Raw genomic sequence first — 19,081 nt, 5'->3', positions numbered from 1 at the left:
AAAAAGTGCTTGATTGTATTTCATCAATAAAATGATCAATGAAGAAGATCTATCTATCTATCTATCTATCTATTTATCTGTTTAATCCTCATATTGTAGGGAATATTGTTCTATACAGCACAAAGATTAGGCACATGGAATGTACCTGTTGACTAGGTTTTTATCAGTTTCTCCTTCTGGTGAACTGGCCTCCCCAGTCAGGATGATGGTAGGTGGACTGCAGGATATTTCTGCAGTGTGAGGGCCCTGGTGGTTCAGAACAAAAACACAGATGGAGTTAGACTTAGGATGATGGAAGCTCCCAGGAGGTGGAGCTAGAGCATTTATTCCAGTATTATGACACTCAGAACCATCTTGATAAAGGTTGAATGCAGTTTATTTGGATTATTCAAGGGGGGAAAAAAAGGAAAGCAAGAAAGTAAAAACGCCATTTCTCCTTCATTCCCCAGCAAGAATTCACTGAGCTTTAACATGTTCTACTTTTCATGCACCAAGTTTTGGGAACCTCTAAGCCACCCCTGGTTAGTCCTCACTAAGAATCTAGAAAAAGAATGGTGCAGAGGCCTTAGGCTGCAGCCAGCCAGACTGGGGAAGGATGCATCCACACATTCCCGATATTCACTGAGAGCCCATATTGGGATAGTTGTGACATTTTGATAATTTAATTTGTGACATTTAATTTGTATAACCTTGAAAAATGTTTATCTAATTACACATTTCTGAAATTAGGACAAAAGTTATTAGCCAGTACTTAGATTTTTTAGGTATTTCAAAACCATTAAATAAAACTACTAACAGTAAACATGAGAGTTATTCCATTCTGGGTTGGTGAGGCTGTAGTGAAATCAGTATACGGTTACACTGTGATGGTTGTGTGAATGGTAATACCATATCTGGACTATAATAAATATTGGTTGAGTGAGTGAATAAGTGAATCGAATAAAGCACTATAGGGTATACAATAAGGTCCATAAAGATGCATGTCAACTTGCACTTTCCCACACCTAAGTGTACTGGGGATAAAAATAGGACTAGATAACAGTAACACACAGTGTCTCTCTGGTTCTTTTGCCACCTACTGTTGCTGTATTTCCATCTCAGAATCATTCCCAGTTATGTCTGGGCATCTCTCTAGGGGTCCTCTCATATGTACCCTTATCGTTTTCCTTCTCTTCTTCCCTGATCCCCAACCCCCTTACTGATGTGTGCTGCCAGGGCTCTCTGTGAACACCACACAGTCCCTGCCAAGACCTGTCTCCCAACACTCTTAAGCATGTCACATTACACCACCTCCCACTGTTGGTGTGGCTTCCTGGAGCTTCAGAGCAGTGGGTCGCCATTGCCACTTTGAGGACTGTGTCCTTCTGGAGCTAATGGCCCTCCTGAATCCATTGCCTGGGGGCTGCCCTCACAGACCCAGGGCTGAGCTGTGTTCTTGAGCCCTTAGTGTATACGTATTGACTCTTTGCAAGGTTGGTGGGGAGGCCTTCTCTCCTTTTCTCATTATTACTTGTTGTTAAGTGGGTTCCATATGGTGCTATCTGTACTTCTTAAATCCCACAATTTTTAGTGAAACCAGCACTTCCCATTTTCATTTGTATCTCCTCCCCTCCCTTGGCTTCAAACAAAGACTGGACGAGATAGAGAGTTGTCTCAGAGTCAGGCCAGGGAATGCCAGATCCCTGTGTTCCAAGACCTCTTCAGCTGGAGAGAGGTGCAGGGATTGGAGGAGGTGGAAGCACTCAGAATCTCTGAGCACATGGAAGGAAAGTTTGGGCAGGGACTTTGGCTAGATAGGAGGAGTAGAAAACAGTATTGCCTATTGGAAGAATCATACAGACCTGTGCTCAAATTTATGCTCACCATCCACTAGCTGTGTGTCCTTGAGCAAGTTATTTAACCTCTCTATACCCCATGATCATAAAATCTAACTCACAAGGTTGATGTAAGTTTTAAAAATAATGCTGAAAAAGCACCTAGCACATGACTGGCGTTTTCAATAAATAGTTGTATTACTGTCATATAACTTTTCTCTCTCCTTCAACAAAGACACTTTAGTTATCCATCATGTGCCAGGAACAGCTTGAAAAACAAAGACCCTCAAGACCTCACAAGCAAGGGATACAGAGAAGTAATGAATACTCATAATAAATTTAAGCTGAAAAAAAATGGACCACATTCTGTGAAAGTTCAAAGGAAAAGAAGGAAAACTCATCAGGGGAGTTGAAGACTCTCCAGAAGAGAGGACATTTGAGCTAGGTTTTGAGGGATGGATGGGAGCTTGTAAGACAAAGATAGTAGGGAAGAGGTTTTGGGCAAAGGGAACAGCATTAGTAAAAGACATAACTGGGCATTAGGGATTTATCAGTGTAACTGGAGCGTGGATTATGGGGTATGTAAGATAGAAAAGTCAAGAATGGAACTGCAATATTGTGGTTTATAAGAAAAAAATATATATATATAGTCATTCAGATGACCAAAGTATATTTCTCATATATATTTGGTCTTCATCCACAGTTTCTAGCTCACGGCTCCCAAGACCCTTGGAATTTCCTGAGCAATAAGAGCAATGGAAAAATCTCTTCTTATAATATTTGGTATCTTATAATATTTGTCCTCAGTTCTGAACTCCCTTCAGAGCCTTAAAGGTGAAATGGGTGTCTTTTATTTATAACAAGCCCTTTTCACCACAGCTGAGTTTATGTTAATGAAGGTGACTTTTGCAAGACATCTATGCATGGAAGTTGGTTGCCAGGGAAACAACTATGAATAGAGGGTGGGAACTTTCAGTCCCGCCCCCTGATTTCTGGGGATGGGAGAGGGGCTAGAGGTTGAATCAATCCCTGATGGCCAATGAGTTAATCAATCATGCCTACATAATGAAGCCTCTAAAAGGAGGAGGTTCAGACAGTTTCCATGTTGGGAAACCAGAACATTTCCACATGCCACTATGCTACATCCCAAGCTCCATGAGGACAGAAGCTCCTTTATTCAGAATCTCACCTTGTGTATCTCTTCATCTGACTGTTGATTTGTATCCTTTAATATACTTTGTAATAAATCATTAATCTAGTGAGTAAATGGGTTTTCCTGAGTTCTGTGAGTCACTCTAGCAAATTATCAAACCTGAGGAGAGGATCATGGGAACCTCTGATTTCTAACCAGTCTATCAGAAGCACAGGTGACAACCTGAACTTGTGATTGGTGTCTGAAGTGAGGGTAGTCTTGTAGGACTGAGTTCTTTACCTGTGGTTCTGATTCTGTCTCCAGGTAGGTAGTGTCAGAATTTAGTTGAATTCCTTGACACCCTGCTGGTGTCAAATAATTGCTTATTTGTAGGGGGAAGACTACAACACAAACACACACACTGGACTTGGATGCAGGAACCTAATTTAGAGGCAAATAATGGAAATAGAATAAAAGGATGAGCCAGCTTCTGAAGGACATTGGGTGTTATTCCAGTGAGTTTGATTTTTGTGGTTTCACACATGGAGAACACTGAAGGTCAGGTTTGGGAATCACTTGACCACCCAAAGAGAAAACATAGAAATGTTGACAGCAGATCCATGAATGGATCATCATGATGCACATTGGTTGAGATGATGGAAGAAGCCCTGTTATTATAGTATCCATCTACCGCTTAGGAATTTTGAGAAGCTTCCAGTAAATTGGAGCCGTGTTACTCTCCATTTGGCCAATGTACAGTGACAGGGAGTTAGTATGATGCTTGTTACTGGAACCAAGACTGGCCAACCTATCCTCACAACTCCAGAACTCCAGTCCCTCCGAGAACACAGGTATCCATAATTCTGTCAAAGACTCTTGTAAGACATGCTCAAGAAGTTTCCCAAAAAAAGCAATAGCTCCTTCTATAGATAGTATAAGCTTGATGGGCTAGTGATGAGCTGGTTACTTGCTTTGTCCTCTTGTTACCCTGTCAATTCCCATAACTATAAAATGGTTAAAGGCCTGCTCTGTCTCAGAAGTTTATGTGAATAAAATGAAATGATGAATGTGTATGCACTTTGATAAGTGTCATATGGTCTACAAATATCTATTGATCATGATTATCATAAAATGAACAATGGCTGTATTCAGTTCTCCCCACCTTTTGTCCCCTGGTAGGAGGCCAGCAAGAGGCAGAGAAGCTGGGGCCTTCCAAGGGGCCAGAAAGGAAGCAGGAGGATCTTGGGTCATGATGTGGGACCTGATGACACACAGTGGAACAGCATCCAGAAGAGCTGCTGAGGTCAAAAAGGGGAATCAAAATGGTAGGTCATGGGCTGAAACTGGAGCAGACAGGACCAGGGGCAGTTGCCAAGCTAAATGGGAGAGCCAGTAAAAAGGGCGGAAAGGGGATGGATCCTCCAGTGAGCAGAAAGAAGGGCTGAAGTTTTTCCAGAGGCTTTTCTTCATGTCATTACCAGGGTTTCTTGTTGTGGTTTCTTGGATCTCAATGAAAGAATTAGCTATTCTCTGAGGTACAAATTAGAGACCTGGAGGGCCATTTGCTAAATAATGTTTATAAATTTTTATATTAGTTGTCAACATTTATAATTGGAAGAATTCCCATAAAGGTCTGGATTTCCTGCTTTTCCTGAAAAACCAAGAGACCAAGCCATCTTGGGTCTGCATTTCTGCAGAGTAACTGTTGGTCTGCTTCTGTAGCTTGCTTCAATCATTTGTACTCCCTGACTGGCCCTGAAAGCATCCGAGTTACTGCCCCTGTGGCACATGATTCTTAACCTGAAAACCTGTGTTTTCTGAAACACAGGAGGTTTGTGCTTAAAGCCTCCTTGACTCATGACACCTTTTTTTTTAAACCACTTTATTAAGGTATGATTGACATATGAAAATCTATCCATATTTTATGTATATACCTTGATGAGTTTAGAGATAAGTATACACTTATGAAACTCTTATCACAATTTATGCCATAAGTCTATCTATCACTTCTCAACATTTCTTCCTTTTGCCTTCTTATTTATTTATTATTGTTATTGTTGTTGCTGTTGTGATAAGAATGCTTATAAGATCTACCCCGTTAGAAAACTTTTAGGTATACAACACAATATGGTTAAGTCTAAGCACTAAGCTGTATAATATATTTCATTTTGTGTAACTCCCACATCGTCTTGGTGGGATTTCTTTCCATACAGTCCAATGGGTGACTGCTACCATGGGAATTCCAATTGAAACGCTGATTTTTCTTATGGTATGTTTGAAATTCTTTCCCTGGGTGGAGTTTATTTCAACTGCAACAGTTTGTGCTCTAAAAATTACCTTTTTCATGATTTTCATATATAGAGAATTTCTTTCTTGTAAGAATCCTCTGGTGAACAGGAAGAAATGCACTTTGGCTAAAATATTATTTTCATGCTCATTATATCATATGGTTTCTGCCATCTCTTGGGATGGGCTTTTATGAATTCCCAGCAGACATTAATGAGGATGAGGTAAGTCTACATAAAAGGGGTGGGAGAGCCAAACATTACTTTCTTCATGTTACATCCTGAAAAAAACCTTGTGTAGTGCTGCGGGGATTATAATATATACCCATTTCCAAGAGTCTAATACCTTCACTCTGCTAAGTAAGTAGAATACAATTCATTTATTTATTTTATTTTATTGACACACTACCTATTTCCCAAAGCAATTTGAAATAACCAGCAATAAAATCTAAGATATAAAAACATGAGGCTATAAAAATGGGGAGACAATTTGATAAATACAAACATCCCTAGCAGATAAGGAGAAATGCATGCTTCTCCTAACCATCCATGGTTTGACTCTGAAGTTAAACTATTTGACCTGAAACCAAATGAATCTGTGATCCATTTGGCCCAGGCTCTGAGAAAGATTGCTTTAAAGAATTATTCAGCAGACAAAAATAATACAAAAAGAGCCTCATTCTTCACTCTCAGCTCTCAAAGGACATGGAAGGAGATAATGCTTAACCATCCTCACCTCTCCTCTGCCCTTTGACTTTTCACTCCGCATGAAAAGCCTCTCTTCCTTTCCCTCCCTCCTCAACTTACTCCTCCAGCTTCATCCAATTACTTACTGTACAGATTGTCTAGCCTTTCTTTTTATGGTTGGCTCGCTGAAGTTTTCAAAAGCCTTCTAGTCTAAGAAGTCAGTGTATAAACATCCACACATTGTTATGCTTTATTCTCTCCAGCAAACTTACCGAATGCCTATCATGTGCTACAGTCTATGCTAGAGCACAGGAAGAGAAAATTGAAATAGGCAGACCTCTGAAGTGCTTCTCAGCACAATGGGATGAGGAGTGGGTGAAAGCACCCCTCACCCCCACCCCAGGTAGTGCCCAGGGCCTGGTGCCCTTACTGTTGACCTGCGAGGTAAATGTCTGCAACGCACTAAGGAGCTGCCTTTTGGTGGAAGTTTTCTCTGCCTCCTGGCTGAAGACAACTTGCAGCAAAGCTCTCCTAAGGTGGCTGTCATGCACGGGGTTGTATGCACCCTCAGTCAGAGGAGGATAGGGGCAGACATGCTCATAGAAAGGCAGAAACAAGCCATAGGTGGCAAGTGCCAAGCATGTAACCACAAACACATGCAATTCAAAGCAGCTTAAAAACCAAGAGGCACAAAGCAATCAGGGAGAAATCCTCTAATCCCCTGATGGAATGTCCTGGAATGCTCCTCACTCTCTCTTTTCAGTGCGTGCAAAATATACAATAATAAAATCAAAGTGTTCTTTCCCTAATCAGTACATAGAATGGATGAACAAGCTCTGTGAAAAACTGTTTTTGTGGGTGAACATTCAGTCTCCTGTGGGCTGTTTCAGTTCAGTAGTCACTGAAGAGACAGGAATCCAGGAAAGTGTGGGAAGATTCCAGAGACCCTCTGGAGTGAATTCTGCCAGGTTGTAGTGTGTGTGATGAGTGTGAATACTCAACCCTGCTCCCAACCTGAGCTGCTAAACATAAGACAGGCCCTCAAGAAAGCTTGTGGTGCAGCATGTCCAAATATGGAGCTTGCCAGTGAAGTTACTGGCTTCAGGACTTCAAGGGCCTTGAGCTTGGGAACCGCAGTAATTCATCCATAGTACAGGTTCTCACTTACTAGCTGTGTGACCTTGAGCAAGTTACCTCGCCTCTCTGTTCCTTGGTTACCTCATCTGTCAAATAACTATCCCACAGGGTAGTTACAAAAATTAAACAGATTGATATGGAAATAAGATTGCCAGCTAAAATACAGGATGTCCAGTTATATTTGAACTTCGAATAAACAACAAATAATTTTTTAGTATAAGTGTGTTCCAAAATTGTATGGATATAGCAGTATTTTCATTTGCTAAATCTGCAGCTCCAGATGGAAAGCACCTGGCACTTAGCAAATGCTCAGTAAGTGTCAGATGTTATATTCTGTTATTGTTAACTTTGGGGCTGAATCAATTACTTTGGAGTTTGGTTTTGAAGAGATTGTTGTTCTTAGTTTTGAGTCTGATCAATCATTTGGAGTTAAATTAGGAGGGCCTCACTCTTCTGGTCATGGAGCCATAGAGCATCTTCCCTGGGCATCTATCTGACCACAAAAGCCCAAGTGGTCTTGTAATCAGTGACTCCCAGAGAAGCCCACCTCCAAGACCACCTTCACTTGGCTCCACTCCCTCTCTTAACATCTGCCTCTGAGACCATGTAGAGATGTCCTTTGCAAGGTTACAGACATGAACAACAAAGGAACAAATGTGGGTAGAAGGGAGTGACACTTTCTTGGACTTCTAAGTGCGAGGCCCGATCCCAGACACTTCTGGTGTGTTTCCTCACTTCATCCTCCCAGCAATTCTGCCACTGAATCTCAGGATATCCATCTACAAATTGCGGATGGTAATGCCTCCTAATGCCATAGAATCATAAAGAGGAAAGTGAAGGCCCTGAGCATGGAGTAGACAATGGATGCATTTCCTTTCTCCCTGCTTTTTCCCCATCAGCCCCCACTTTACCAGTGAAAGAAAGGACTTGTCCAGGGCTGTGCAGCTGGCAAATAGTGGAAAGGACTAAATATTAGGCCTGTTGGCCTTCCCACTTCACCATGCTACTCTTATAGTTGTTTCTCCTGGTCTTTGGTCTCACCTCTCGTGGTTCCCGGTGTGTGCATGACACTCTGACATTCCTGTTATTCTTCCAGGCTGCTCCCGCCTTCACAAACACTTTCCTTCAGGAGGCCCTCCAGCCAGCACAAATTTGAACACGTAGTTGGAGGAAAGATGGCAGGGGCACCCCCTTACCTTTCCACAGGCCCAGTCTCACCAAGGGTCCATTTCCCTTCCCTGAAATCAGCCAAGCATGGAGGCCCAGGCTGTCTCCCCACAAGCTCACCCTATAATAAGCCAGCAGGTCACATTTTGTTCTCCTTAAATAAACCTTATAGAAACATTTAAATGTTTATTTCACTCATAAATTCCCAGGAATGCGCAATAGTTTCCTAACTGCTTGTATGCAGAGATAAATATAGGCCTGTGTCATAGACGGGAATATTATCTTCCCTTCCCCAACATCACATGACTAGGCCTGGGTAGGAAGCTCTAAGAAACAGCCCCAGTCCCAGCCCTGGTGGGAGTGGGGAGTTCAGCTCCTGCACTTGGGCCCTGGGCAGATTGCCTGGGAGAGAAGGACCCAACTGGAAGCCAGTGTAGGGTAATGCAGTTGGGGAGCCCTAGTGGAAATCCCACCTGGATGACCTTGGGCACTTTACTTAACTTTTCTGAGTTTCATATTCTCAAACATTATGTGGGCTAATAATCCCCATTTTCCAGCCTTGTTTGAAGGATTAGACAAGATAAAGCAATATTAATAGTGATGATATTGGTGAGAATGGTAGTAGAGGTTGGGCCTTGTGGTGGCTGTATCCTTAGGTCCCTTTCTCATCACATGGAGGGCAAACACGGACTGTCTCTGTAGAGAGGGGCCCTGGCCACAAAGAGGAATTGGTGCTCTTGTGATAGGATAAAAGGACTCTGGGGACTTGGGAGAAAATTATTATTCTAGCAGCAAGTCCTAAGAGCATGGGAGAGAGCAGAAATGCCTCTGCTGAAGTCTGCTGGATATTGGGCTCTCCCTGCCAAGAACTGAGTACCAGATCCTGGCTCCCCTAAAGCTCCTCAGTGCCCACCCTGTGGATCCCACTGTGTGCCCAGGGCCTGCTTGCCTTTGGTGGATACTCTTTTTTTTTTAATGTTTTTTTTTAACGTTTATTTATTTTTGAGACAGAAAGAGACAGAGCATGAACGGGGGAGGGTCAGAGAGAGGGAGACACAGAATCTGAAACAGGCTCCAGGCTCTGAGCTGTCAGCACAGAGCCCGAGGCGGGGCTCGAACTCACGGACTGTGAAATCATGACCTGAGCCGAAGTCAGCCGCTTAACCAACTGAGCCACCCAGGCGCCCCTGGATACTCTTTCCTACCATTGTCCACTCTATTCCTAGAAGCCAAGGATCAACAACCACTAGATTATCCTACCTTCTTCATCACTGTTTTCACTCTCATGCCAAAAAACATCAGGAGTGTGGAAGGAAGTACATGCAATGTCTATTAGTCATACTCACTGGAGAGTGTATCTATCACCCAGCCAGGCATTCATTCATTATCATCTTCTATCCTTTCCTCCTCCCTCATTTTCCTCCTGTTTCTCCCTTCATTTCTTCCTCCCTTCAATTCAGGCATTTAATCATTCAGCCAGCCAATTATCCACCCAACCTTTCACAAAAACATCCATCCATCCATCCATCCACCTGCTCATTCACCTGCTCATCTGTCCATCCATCAATCCCACCTTGAGTTCCCACCACATATTAGAGCCTATGCTGAGAGTTAGAGATACACATACAAAAGACACAGCCCCTATCCTAAGTAATTTATATGCAGTCTGACAGGAATTAGAGAAACAAAAAATGATAGGCTACTTCTTTGCTCACTGTAGGAACTAAAGCAAAATAATTTTAATATACACTTCTGACCTCCTATAACAATCAACACTTCCAGAACACTGCCTGCTTTTTCTTAGGCACACATTTCCCGAAGGGTCTCCAGGGAGGTAGAGAGAACCCCAGTCTCCTGGCTAGTGAAGACAGGTCCTGAACAGCCAAGGGAGGGTAAAATGAAGAGAAAAGCTGGCAATCTACCTTACATGGTAAAGGATGTTGTTAAGCTCTAGATATTCCCAAGGACAGCATAGACCAAGGATCCCCCAATTCCTGACCAGAGAAGCTTGTAAGGGAACACAAAGCAAATCAGATCAGAAAGGAATTGTCATTCAATTGTAATTCCACTAGGAGGTGAAGTCTCTGAGAGTGGGGTCTTGGTTATTTGGTGCTCAATAAACATTTGTTGAATGAATTCAATAAACATTTACAGTTAACTCTTGAACAACATGGGTCAGAACAGCAGTGGTGGATTTTTTTTAATAGTATCGTACTGTAAAAGTATTCTCTCTTCCTTATGATTTTCTTAATAACACTTCCATTTTTCTAGCTAACTTTATTGTAAGAATACAGTATATAATACATATAACATACAAAATATGTCTTAATGACTGATTATGTTATCAGGAAGGCTTCCAGTCCACAGCAGTCTATCAGTAGTTAAGTTTTTGGAGAGTCAAAAGTTATACATGTATTTTCAGCTGTGCATGGGGTTGGTGCCTCTAACTCCTGCACTGTTCAAGGGTCAACTATACTGAGTAAATTCAACATGATTCCATATTTATTGGGTATCTATCATGTGTAAGAGAAGAGTTACCCTTTCCTGTGTGCTCAAACTCTGTTGCAGTTAAAGTGGGGTGTTTTCTGGACTAGGAAGAAGAAAAAAATAATTCTAGCCCCATTTCCTCCGCTTACAGCCATGAGGCAGTGGAATCCAGGTCTTGCTGCTTCCTTGTTATGTCCTTTGGACAAATGACTTAACCTTCCAAGCCTTAGTTTCCTAATCTATAAACTAGGTATAGTCATTGCTAACTTATAGAGCATTATGAAGGCTATTTGAGATAATGAATGTAAAGAGTTTAGCCTAGAACTGAGCCCCATGTTTAGTTTCTTTTCCTGCATTTGGATATAATACCTAACTGCTCTGAACTTTCAGTTCCCTGGGGATGTTGATCACTGTCCTCACAGTGAGGTTAGAGCATCAATTGCAGTAATATATGTAAAAACTTTTCAAAAACTGTTTTGTGCTGCATTAGGGACTGAGCACCTGTTATGAGCTGAGAACCTTGCATGGCACTTTATATAGATTATTCTGGTAATTAAAGTCAAGCTGCCTGGGGTTTGACCTTAGGCTCAATGACTGTATTAGCAAGAACACATTACTTTTCTATGCTTGAAGTCTTTATCTCTAAATGGGAATAACAATAGTACCTACCCCACAGAGATATTTTGAAAATTAAATGAGATAAAGTATACAACAAACCTAGCACAGTACCTGGAACATAGTAAAGGTTCCTTAAAGGTTTGTTGTTGTTAGCAGCTATTACTGTAAGGCTTGGCTTACAGATAAGGAAATTGAGGCAAAATGAGTAACTCACCCAGGGTCCCGCTCAGGGTTGTGCAGCCCAGCTCTTTCCACATTGCCACACTACTTACACGTTGTGTCCCAATGAAATGGAAGCATTTCCTGTGCCTTCCAGAACTCCCTGGCTGCTTGGGAAAGCCTGCATGGTACTTTTCTGAAAGGGCAGCTGAACAGGCTCCACTCTGGGCCAGCCCACTGAAAAGCCAGGATGGGTCTCTCACTATGCTGACACAAACAGGAAGTCCAGATTTGTCATGGCAGCAGCCACCATGATCTCCAATTGTGAGCCAAAAGAGGAGGCCCAGCAGCTTCATGGTCAGAGGTTTTAGGAGCTCCACAAGCAGATCCTTTGCTGTGAGGGCCAGAGCACATTCCAACCTAATTTTCAGTTCATAAAAAATTGGAAGTGGGAGCAGGGATGCCACTGGGTACTTGAGTGCTGAGGTGATCTTAAGTCAACAGGATGCTGCCATATAACAGAGTTAAGCATCAGTTTGTCTAGAGGATCAGAAAGTGCAGTACAAAGTAGGCACACTGGGAGGTGTAGAGTGACTCCATGTGTTGCATGAGCCAGGAATAGCATGGTGGTCTGTGTTTCTAGGAGTCAGTGTGCATCAAGGTGGGTTGTTTTATTGTCTGATGGCTGAAAAAGAATGAAGAAGCATAGGCAGCATAGTGTCTCAGCAGGATGTGTGACATGGAACTGTATTTCCTGGCCCCACGGGCTCAGGCATCTGAGAAGATGGCAAGCAGAATTAAGTCCAAGCACCACAAGCTGTGGTGCATTGGAGTGTGCATGGCAGCGTATTTGCAGAGGCCCTGGTTGGTTGTCCCAGACAAGGGCTTTGGAAATGCAGGACAATGTTCCCTTTAACCAGGCACCAAGAGTTCTCACAGAGGGCCCCCGAGGCAAAGCCATTAGTATTTAGTGCAAGAGAAAGACTAAGAGCATGCACTCTGGGGCCAGGCTTCCTGGGTTCAAATCTTGGGACTGCTACTTATGAGCTATATGATCTTGGAAGAAGATACTTAACTTCTCTGTGCCTCAGTTTCCTCAGCAGTAAAATAGAGATGATAATATCTACCTCATAAGGTTGACTGAAAGTTAAATAAGTTAATACAGTAAAATAGTGCCTGGTATTATTATTAAGTGGTTTTGTGGACAATGGAGATGGGGGTGAGAATCGGGGGTGGTGGGAGGGGGATACTGGAACAAGTGATGTGAAAGATGTGAGGTCTTATGAGCTTATGAGCTCACGTTGGCCTATGCCTGGGGGCTTCCAGAAGCCCCTGGAAGAGGATAAGGGTTGTCCAGGTGGAAAGTAGAGCCAGTGAAAATTGGGCTGTTAGAGCTAACATGAGCCTCTTTGCACCCTCATCTTTGCAAGGCACTTCTGAGGAAGCCATGCTGTTCTAATGAGTGAGGTTTTTAATGTGGCTGCTGGTCACAGGCCAGGAAATGATTAATGTCCTGGTCTTGCTGCCTCTGGGACCTGGGGCCAGGTCTGGTGCCCCTGATTAGGGGGAGACAGGTTGGTATGTGCCCAGAGGAGGGGTCTGGGTAGGCTCTGAGAGCAAAGCCTGGAGAAATAGAGGAAAGGCAACTCTGGGAAGATGCAGAAACTGCCTTCCTGCATCTGTAGGTTTTCACACCACTATAGGCAGGTGTGGAGGACAGGACTGAGGTATAGTCACAGGGAGGCAAGTTCCAGCTTGACCAGCAAGTAGAGCTGGCCAACCACAGCAGACTTCCTTGTGAGGTGGGGAGCTCCACTATGGAACTACTCCTGCAAACTCCCCAGACCCACCCCAGAAGACTCTGGTTCAACAGGCCTAGGTTGGCAAAGGAATCCGGGTTTAACAAGCTTCCAGGTAACTGGGGGTTCACGCTATGCAGAACTTTGCTTGCCTGGGAGGGTCTTAGATAAGATCTAGTGTCACGTCTAGCTCTTAGCTCTGATGATCTGTCATTCTGTGGTCCCTCAAGTTTCCAGGCTTGTGTCCTGACAGCTTTTATTCCCTCCAGAACCTCTTGGCTACAAGCTCATTCCTTTGAGCCCCTCCCTGTTCAAGGGCTAACCCAGAAAACACATTCAGGACACAACCTCATAGAGTGCATTGTCCAGAAGCTTTATTTCTTTGCAGGTTTTGATTACAGTTTCTGTAATCAAAGATGTGTGTGTGTGTGTGTGTGTGTGTGTGTGTGTGTGTGTGTCCATGTGTGTGTGTGTGTGTGTGTGTGAGAGAGAGAGAGAGAGAGAGAGAGAGAGAAAATGTGTGTGTGTGTGTGTGTGTGTGTGTGTGTGTGTGCGCGCGCGCGCGCAGAAAGAAAAACAGGATCTAGGCCTACAGCTTTTGTGTTTTTGTGTGAGAAGGCCTCAGCTAGTGCTCGTGTCAGTGATGGGAAATGGGGGCTGGGGCTTGAGGAACCAGAAGTAGGGCTGGACCCGGGGGAACTGTAAACTCAGAAGGATGCTCTGATTCTTTGCCTGCTTCACAGAGTGGGAATTCACACGGTACTGGGAATTTCAGCCAAATACTCCTGGCCAACCCTGCTTTCCTGGCTGCCTGGCTTCCGCTGCTCCCAGAGACTTGGGCTCTAGCCCCTGGAGGCTCTAGCCCTGCTCACAAGGCCTGATCCTCCCTTGAGGCTGTGGCTGCCTGAGAAGCCCAATGTAGGTTGTCTGATGGGTGCAAAGAGGGAGGTGCTCTGCACTGACAATGCCCATGGGCCTCTGGAGAATCAGGGAGGCCTAGTGCCTCTCAGTAAGGGCAGAGAATAAAAGAATACTAAATCTGATGTAGCCTCAGTCTGGGGTCTAATCTGCCCCAGCCACATGGTCCCTCAGGCCAAAGAAGGTACTCAAGGACTGGGCTGACCAGAGTCTAGGAGGCAGCCACTGATACTTGCCCTGGGGAAGAGATGAGGAACCAGAGGCACAGGAAAGTTAACAGATTCATACAAGGTCTTCTGACTGTGATGTGTAGGAGCCCAGCTTGGTCTGACACCAGAGTCCATGTTCTTAAACTATGTGCTAATGATCCTCCATTATAGGACCTGGGCATCCTGAGTCCAGCTCACCTGAAGTCCTCATGGGTCCTTCTCCTGCTGGCTCCAGCAATGCAGAGGCTATTGGTACCACAAACAGACTTCCCACAAGTACAGAGATAGAAACACAGCATTTGATACACCTTCAGAGACCATGGGGGCCCACCACCTCATGTTACAGAAGTCTGGTTCTGGTACAAGGTCACAAGGAGAGTGAACTTGTAGAGACCTGGAATTTGGAGCTCCTGCTATTCAGCTAGTCCTCTCTGCCCCTCAACTGTGTGGTTAGTTCATGAAACCCTCCCCCTGCTTGGCTGCGACTAGAAACTCACACTCACCTCTAACCCAATGGAGCTGCACCTATGTGTGGTTTGAAGTCATGATGGTCAGAAGGGCCAGCAGATTTTTGTGCTGTCTTGTCTTACATCTCCTGAGGAGAAGGCTTAAAGGTTCTTTTATTTAGAGAGGTGAGACAATGAGCTAAAGATGAACTAAATTCACTGTGAAAGAATCTCTTCACTAATGGTGGAGTTGCAGCTTTGGCAATCTTTTAATTTAAAAAAAAAATTTCAGTGTTTATTTATTTTTGAGAGACACAGAGAGATGGAGCATGAGCAGGGGAGGAGCAGAGAGAGAGGGAGGCACAGAATCCGAGGCAGGCTCCAGGCTCTGAGCCATCAGCACAGAGCCTGACTCGGGGCTCAAACTCATGAACGGTGAGATCATGACCTGAGCCAAAGTCAGACACTTAACCAACTGAGCCATCCAGGCACCCTGACAATGTTTTAATTTTTTAAGGAACACTGATATTCTTGGGGAGCATGGCATGACAGCTGTTTGGAGGAGCTGGCTGGGATCTGGGAGCCAGATTGCATCAGAATCTGGCTTAAACACATGATCAATGTTAGTATAGTGGAAGGGGTCAAGAATGGCCATGGCAAGAAGGAGCCCAGGACTAGGAAGAAGGGACGCTAAGGGGACAGAACTTGGGAAAGTCATGACTGAGAAAAGGGAATAGTCACATTTGATTCCAGTTGTAGATGTTTTCCTTTATGCTGTCATTCCCTTCTTTAATCTTCAGACTTTAGGAGATTAACAAATTTTTTTGGTGGCTAAACCTTATAGCCCACTATTACCAGTGTTTTAAGGGAATTTTCCACACTTGGTTAGGAGTAGCAGTTGGAAAGGTACAGCAGCAGAGCACTCAGTTTGGGGAAGACCAGACATCACCCATAAAGGAGCAGAGGAGCAATCTGGAGCCATGGAAAGTAACTGACCAGCAGCACTCACCAAGCCCATGACATTCCTGGGAGGGAGGTTCAATAAAACCCTGAGCCAGCTGCCTGTGGTCAAATGCATGGGGGCTTGGCTCACTGCCATTTAGAAATTCAAGGGCTCCCCAAGTCTGCCAAGTTCTGCAACATCTCAATCCCATGAGTTTGGGATAGGGAGATACAAGAAGCCATTCTTTTCTAAGTATTTATTATCTGAGTTCCCACAGTTATCATGTGCAAAAAAACAAATGTCATCCTGACATGAAAATGTTCACGGAGTCTGCCCGCTTACCAAATTAATGCTCACTCATCCATTCTCTTCCCTCACTTAACAAATGTCTGTCCCTTCTGGCTGAGGTCAGTTCAGGCAACCGTCAGATATAATGTGGGTGGTACAAGGGCAAACCAAGTGCAAAGTTCATGAAATCAAAGAAGACAGTGTTGGAACACTTCACATGCAACGTCTTGGACCAGCAGAGAGCAGATGGAGCTAGAGCAGTTAACAAAGAAAAAATCATGATGAAGCAAGATAGGTTCTTTATGAGAAAATGATTTGCATATTGAAGGATTGATAGAAGTCCTTGGGAAAATGAATGAAGCCCTTAAATTTTAAACAATCTCTTAACAGAGGTGTTGTAAAGTAAAATGTGAAGGATGTGGTTCATCCTGTTGGTATAAAGAATAAATACACCAATGCCAAAATCGACACAATTAATTCTTTATTCCTTCTGTTTTATACTTCTTTTTAACGTGTATTCATTTTTGAGAGACAGAGAGAAAGATGGAGAGCGTGAGTTGGGGAGGGGCAGAGAGAGAGGGAGACACAGAATCCAAAGCAGACTTTAGGCTCTGAGCTCTGAGCTGTCAGCACAGAGCCTGACGTAGAGCTCGAACTCACAAACCACGAGAGTGGTTCAACCGACTGAGCTACCCAGGCACCCCAATTCTTTGTTCCTTCTAAAAAAGTAGCATATAATCTATACTTTGTTATATGTATAACTAAAAATAATTTATTTTCATAATTTTGTTTGTACGAAACAATCTCAATGAGACCCTTTAATTTATTGTCATCATTTCTCTTTCTTACCATACAATTTTACTGAAAATCATTTTCACTATTTACTATGAAGTTTTGGTCTTCATTTTAAGTGGACTCAGTTTAGGTGGTCTTTTTCTGGTGATCACACCCGTGACATGATGAGGCCCCCTGTGCTGACGGTTCTCCTCCAAGTCTTTCTCCATTCTAGGAGGGTGCCTGCAGAGTTAGGGTGGCTGGACCTCCCAGGAAACCTCAGTCAGACACAGCCTAGGAGGTTCATCTAGGAGATGAACATCTAGGTTCATCTATGGGGGCCTCAGCCAATTCAAACGAACTCTGGGTATTTATTCCTCAGTGTTGCAGCCACACACCTTCCCCAGGTGCCCACTGCAGCCTGCACAGGCTGTAAGCAGACCCTCTGGCCAGGCCAGGCCAGGCAATGTGGCCCCAGCTCAGGACCCTTGACTTGGCCCCGGCCAGGCTAGCTGCAGGCAAGGAGGGGGCACTTACTTGGCCGGCGGGGCTCTGGGCTGCCTGTGGCTCTCCAGGGGGCTCCTCGTCCTCGGGAATGTGGGGCATGGCAGCCTCCTGGCAGGAGTGGCCCCGTGTGCCCGGAACCTCCGCGGCGTCAGCCCCAAAGATGCTCCAAGAGGCCTGGGCTCCGCAGGCTGAGGAGACGCCAAAAGGACAAGTCAAATCCACTCCCATCCCTGACCCAAGTTGGGTTCCATTTCTAGGAGCCATGAGCCGCAGAAAAGGCTTGGTTGGGTTTGTATCAACAGCAAAGGTTGGACTAGGCCAGGAGAGGGCATTTGGAATTGCATTTCCTCCTGTTCATTTGCTCTGTTTACAAAGCTAGAGGTGACCTTAGAGATTTTGCAACTAATTTGGTCCTTACAGTAAACACAGCTATCCCAGAAGGGAAAAAAGTGCTTCAAACTCCTCAAAACCATAGCTAATGGAGAACGCTCCACTGGGACCAGACCTGTACTTATGTACCATTTATTGAGCACCTACTAAGTGCCAGGCACTATCCTAGAAACATTTACAACATCACCTAATTTAATCCTCATGATGACCTCTGATGCAGGCATTAATATTCACATTTTATAGAAGAGAGAACAGCATCATGGAATGTCAGCCATTTGCCAGAATCACACAAAGAACCAACAATTTGAATCCAGATCTTCCTGATTTTAAGCCAGGACTCTTTTTACTATACCACACAACCTTCCTTGTCTGGGTTGAGGAAGAGGAGGAGATGATGTTCCCTGACTTTCTACCCCATGGCTGACTTCATTTCCTTCAACAGCTTTTCTGATCCTCAGTATGGGGCTGTCTCACTTGAGGACAGCCCTCACCAGGCCTGCAATTCTGGAGGCTCAGCCAGGGTGCATCTTGTGTACTTTGTGCAGCGCCAATCCTGAGCAACCTTTAATTGTTTCGCCACAAGCCAGACTTATCCCATCTCATGGTCTAGCAACCTTGAGACCCAGCTAGGATTGGCCCAGTCAGCGTAATCTTATTTATCCCACCACAGTGATTGGCTTAGGGATAGAAAATAGATCTGGTGTAAGCCAATGAGCACATTACAGTGTTCTGGGATCCAGGTGCTTGAACTTGCTCTGGGTGGTAGAGTGTGCAGATGTAAGACCTGGTGCTATTGATGCCATTTTGTTTCTATTTGGAAGTCCAGACTGAGGATAAAACTGACAGACACTCAGGAGGTGGTAGAGCTAAGACTCTTGCATAAAAAAGAAGCTGGATCCCTGATCAAATTCACCTGAAAACTGAACTCTTTCTGGACTAGCCAGCTGCACAAACAATTAAATTTCTTAGTGTTTTACTCAGTTTGACTTGGGTTTACTTATAACTATGAATTTGTAATCACTGTACTAACTTATAACTACTAACTACTGGTACTTATAACTACTAATTATTCTTTTGTGTTTCTCACCATTCAAGAGGCCTAGGACCATGAATGATCTCTCCAATAGACTGGAGCCAATGGGCCTGGCTCCTCTGCTTCCTCTTAGAAAAGGTCAGTAATGTCAGGTCTCAATATGGAGAGGCAGGATAGTAAGGTAGAAAGAACACAAGCCTTGGAACCTGGTACCTGGATTTGAGTCCCCACTCTGCCACTCACTGGCTGTGTGGCCTTAAATGTTGGCTTCACTTTTTTTTTTTTTTT

The 19,081-nt window shown here is 44.1% G+C and overlaps 1 protein-coding gene and 1 long non-coding RNA gene across 13 annotated transcripts in view; one reads left to right on the top strand and one right to left on the bottom strand.

The window, feature by feature from the left end:
* The window catches only part of LOC132661449 (uncharacterized), a 203,706-nt gene that overhangs the window by 105,488 nt on the left and 79,137 nt on the right, over positions 1–19,081 (top strand). For both annotated transcript variants that reach the window (XR_009602223.3, XR_009602222.3), the window contains one exon: positions 4,126–4,271. This is a non-coding gene — a long non-coding RNA (uncharacterized LOC132661449). The remainder of the gene's footprint in view (positions 1–4,125; positions 4,272–19,081) is intronic.
* The window catches only part of IRAG1 (inositol 1,4,5-triphosphate receptor associated 1), a 119,727-nt gene that overhangs the window by 57,839 nt on the left and 42,807 nt on the right, over positions 1–19,081 (bottom strand). For all 11 annotated transcript variants that reach the window (XM_060605986.3, XM_060605993.3, XM_060605994.3 and 8 more), the window contains exons 2-3: positions 17,401–17,558; positions 146–246 (exon numbers count right to left, since the gene is read on the bottom strand). In XM_060605986.3, the coding sequence (XP_060461969.2) occupies positions 146–246; positions 17,401–17,558 (259 nt within the window). The remainder of the gene's footprint in view (positions 1–145; positions 247–17,400; positions 17,559–19,081) is intronic.

Source organism: Panthera onca, chromosome D1 (assembly GCF_046562875.1).
Source record: "Panthera onca isolate mPanOnc1 chromosome D1, mPanOnc1 haplotype 2, whole genome shotgun sequence".
Classification (NCBI taxonomy): Eukaryota; Metazoa; Chordata; class Mammalia; order Carnivora; family Felidae; genus Panthera; species Panthera onca.
Note: the sequence above shows the minus strand (reverse complement) of the source record. Positions and strands in the feature narration are given on the sequence as shown.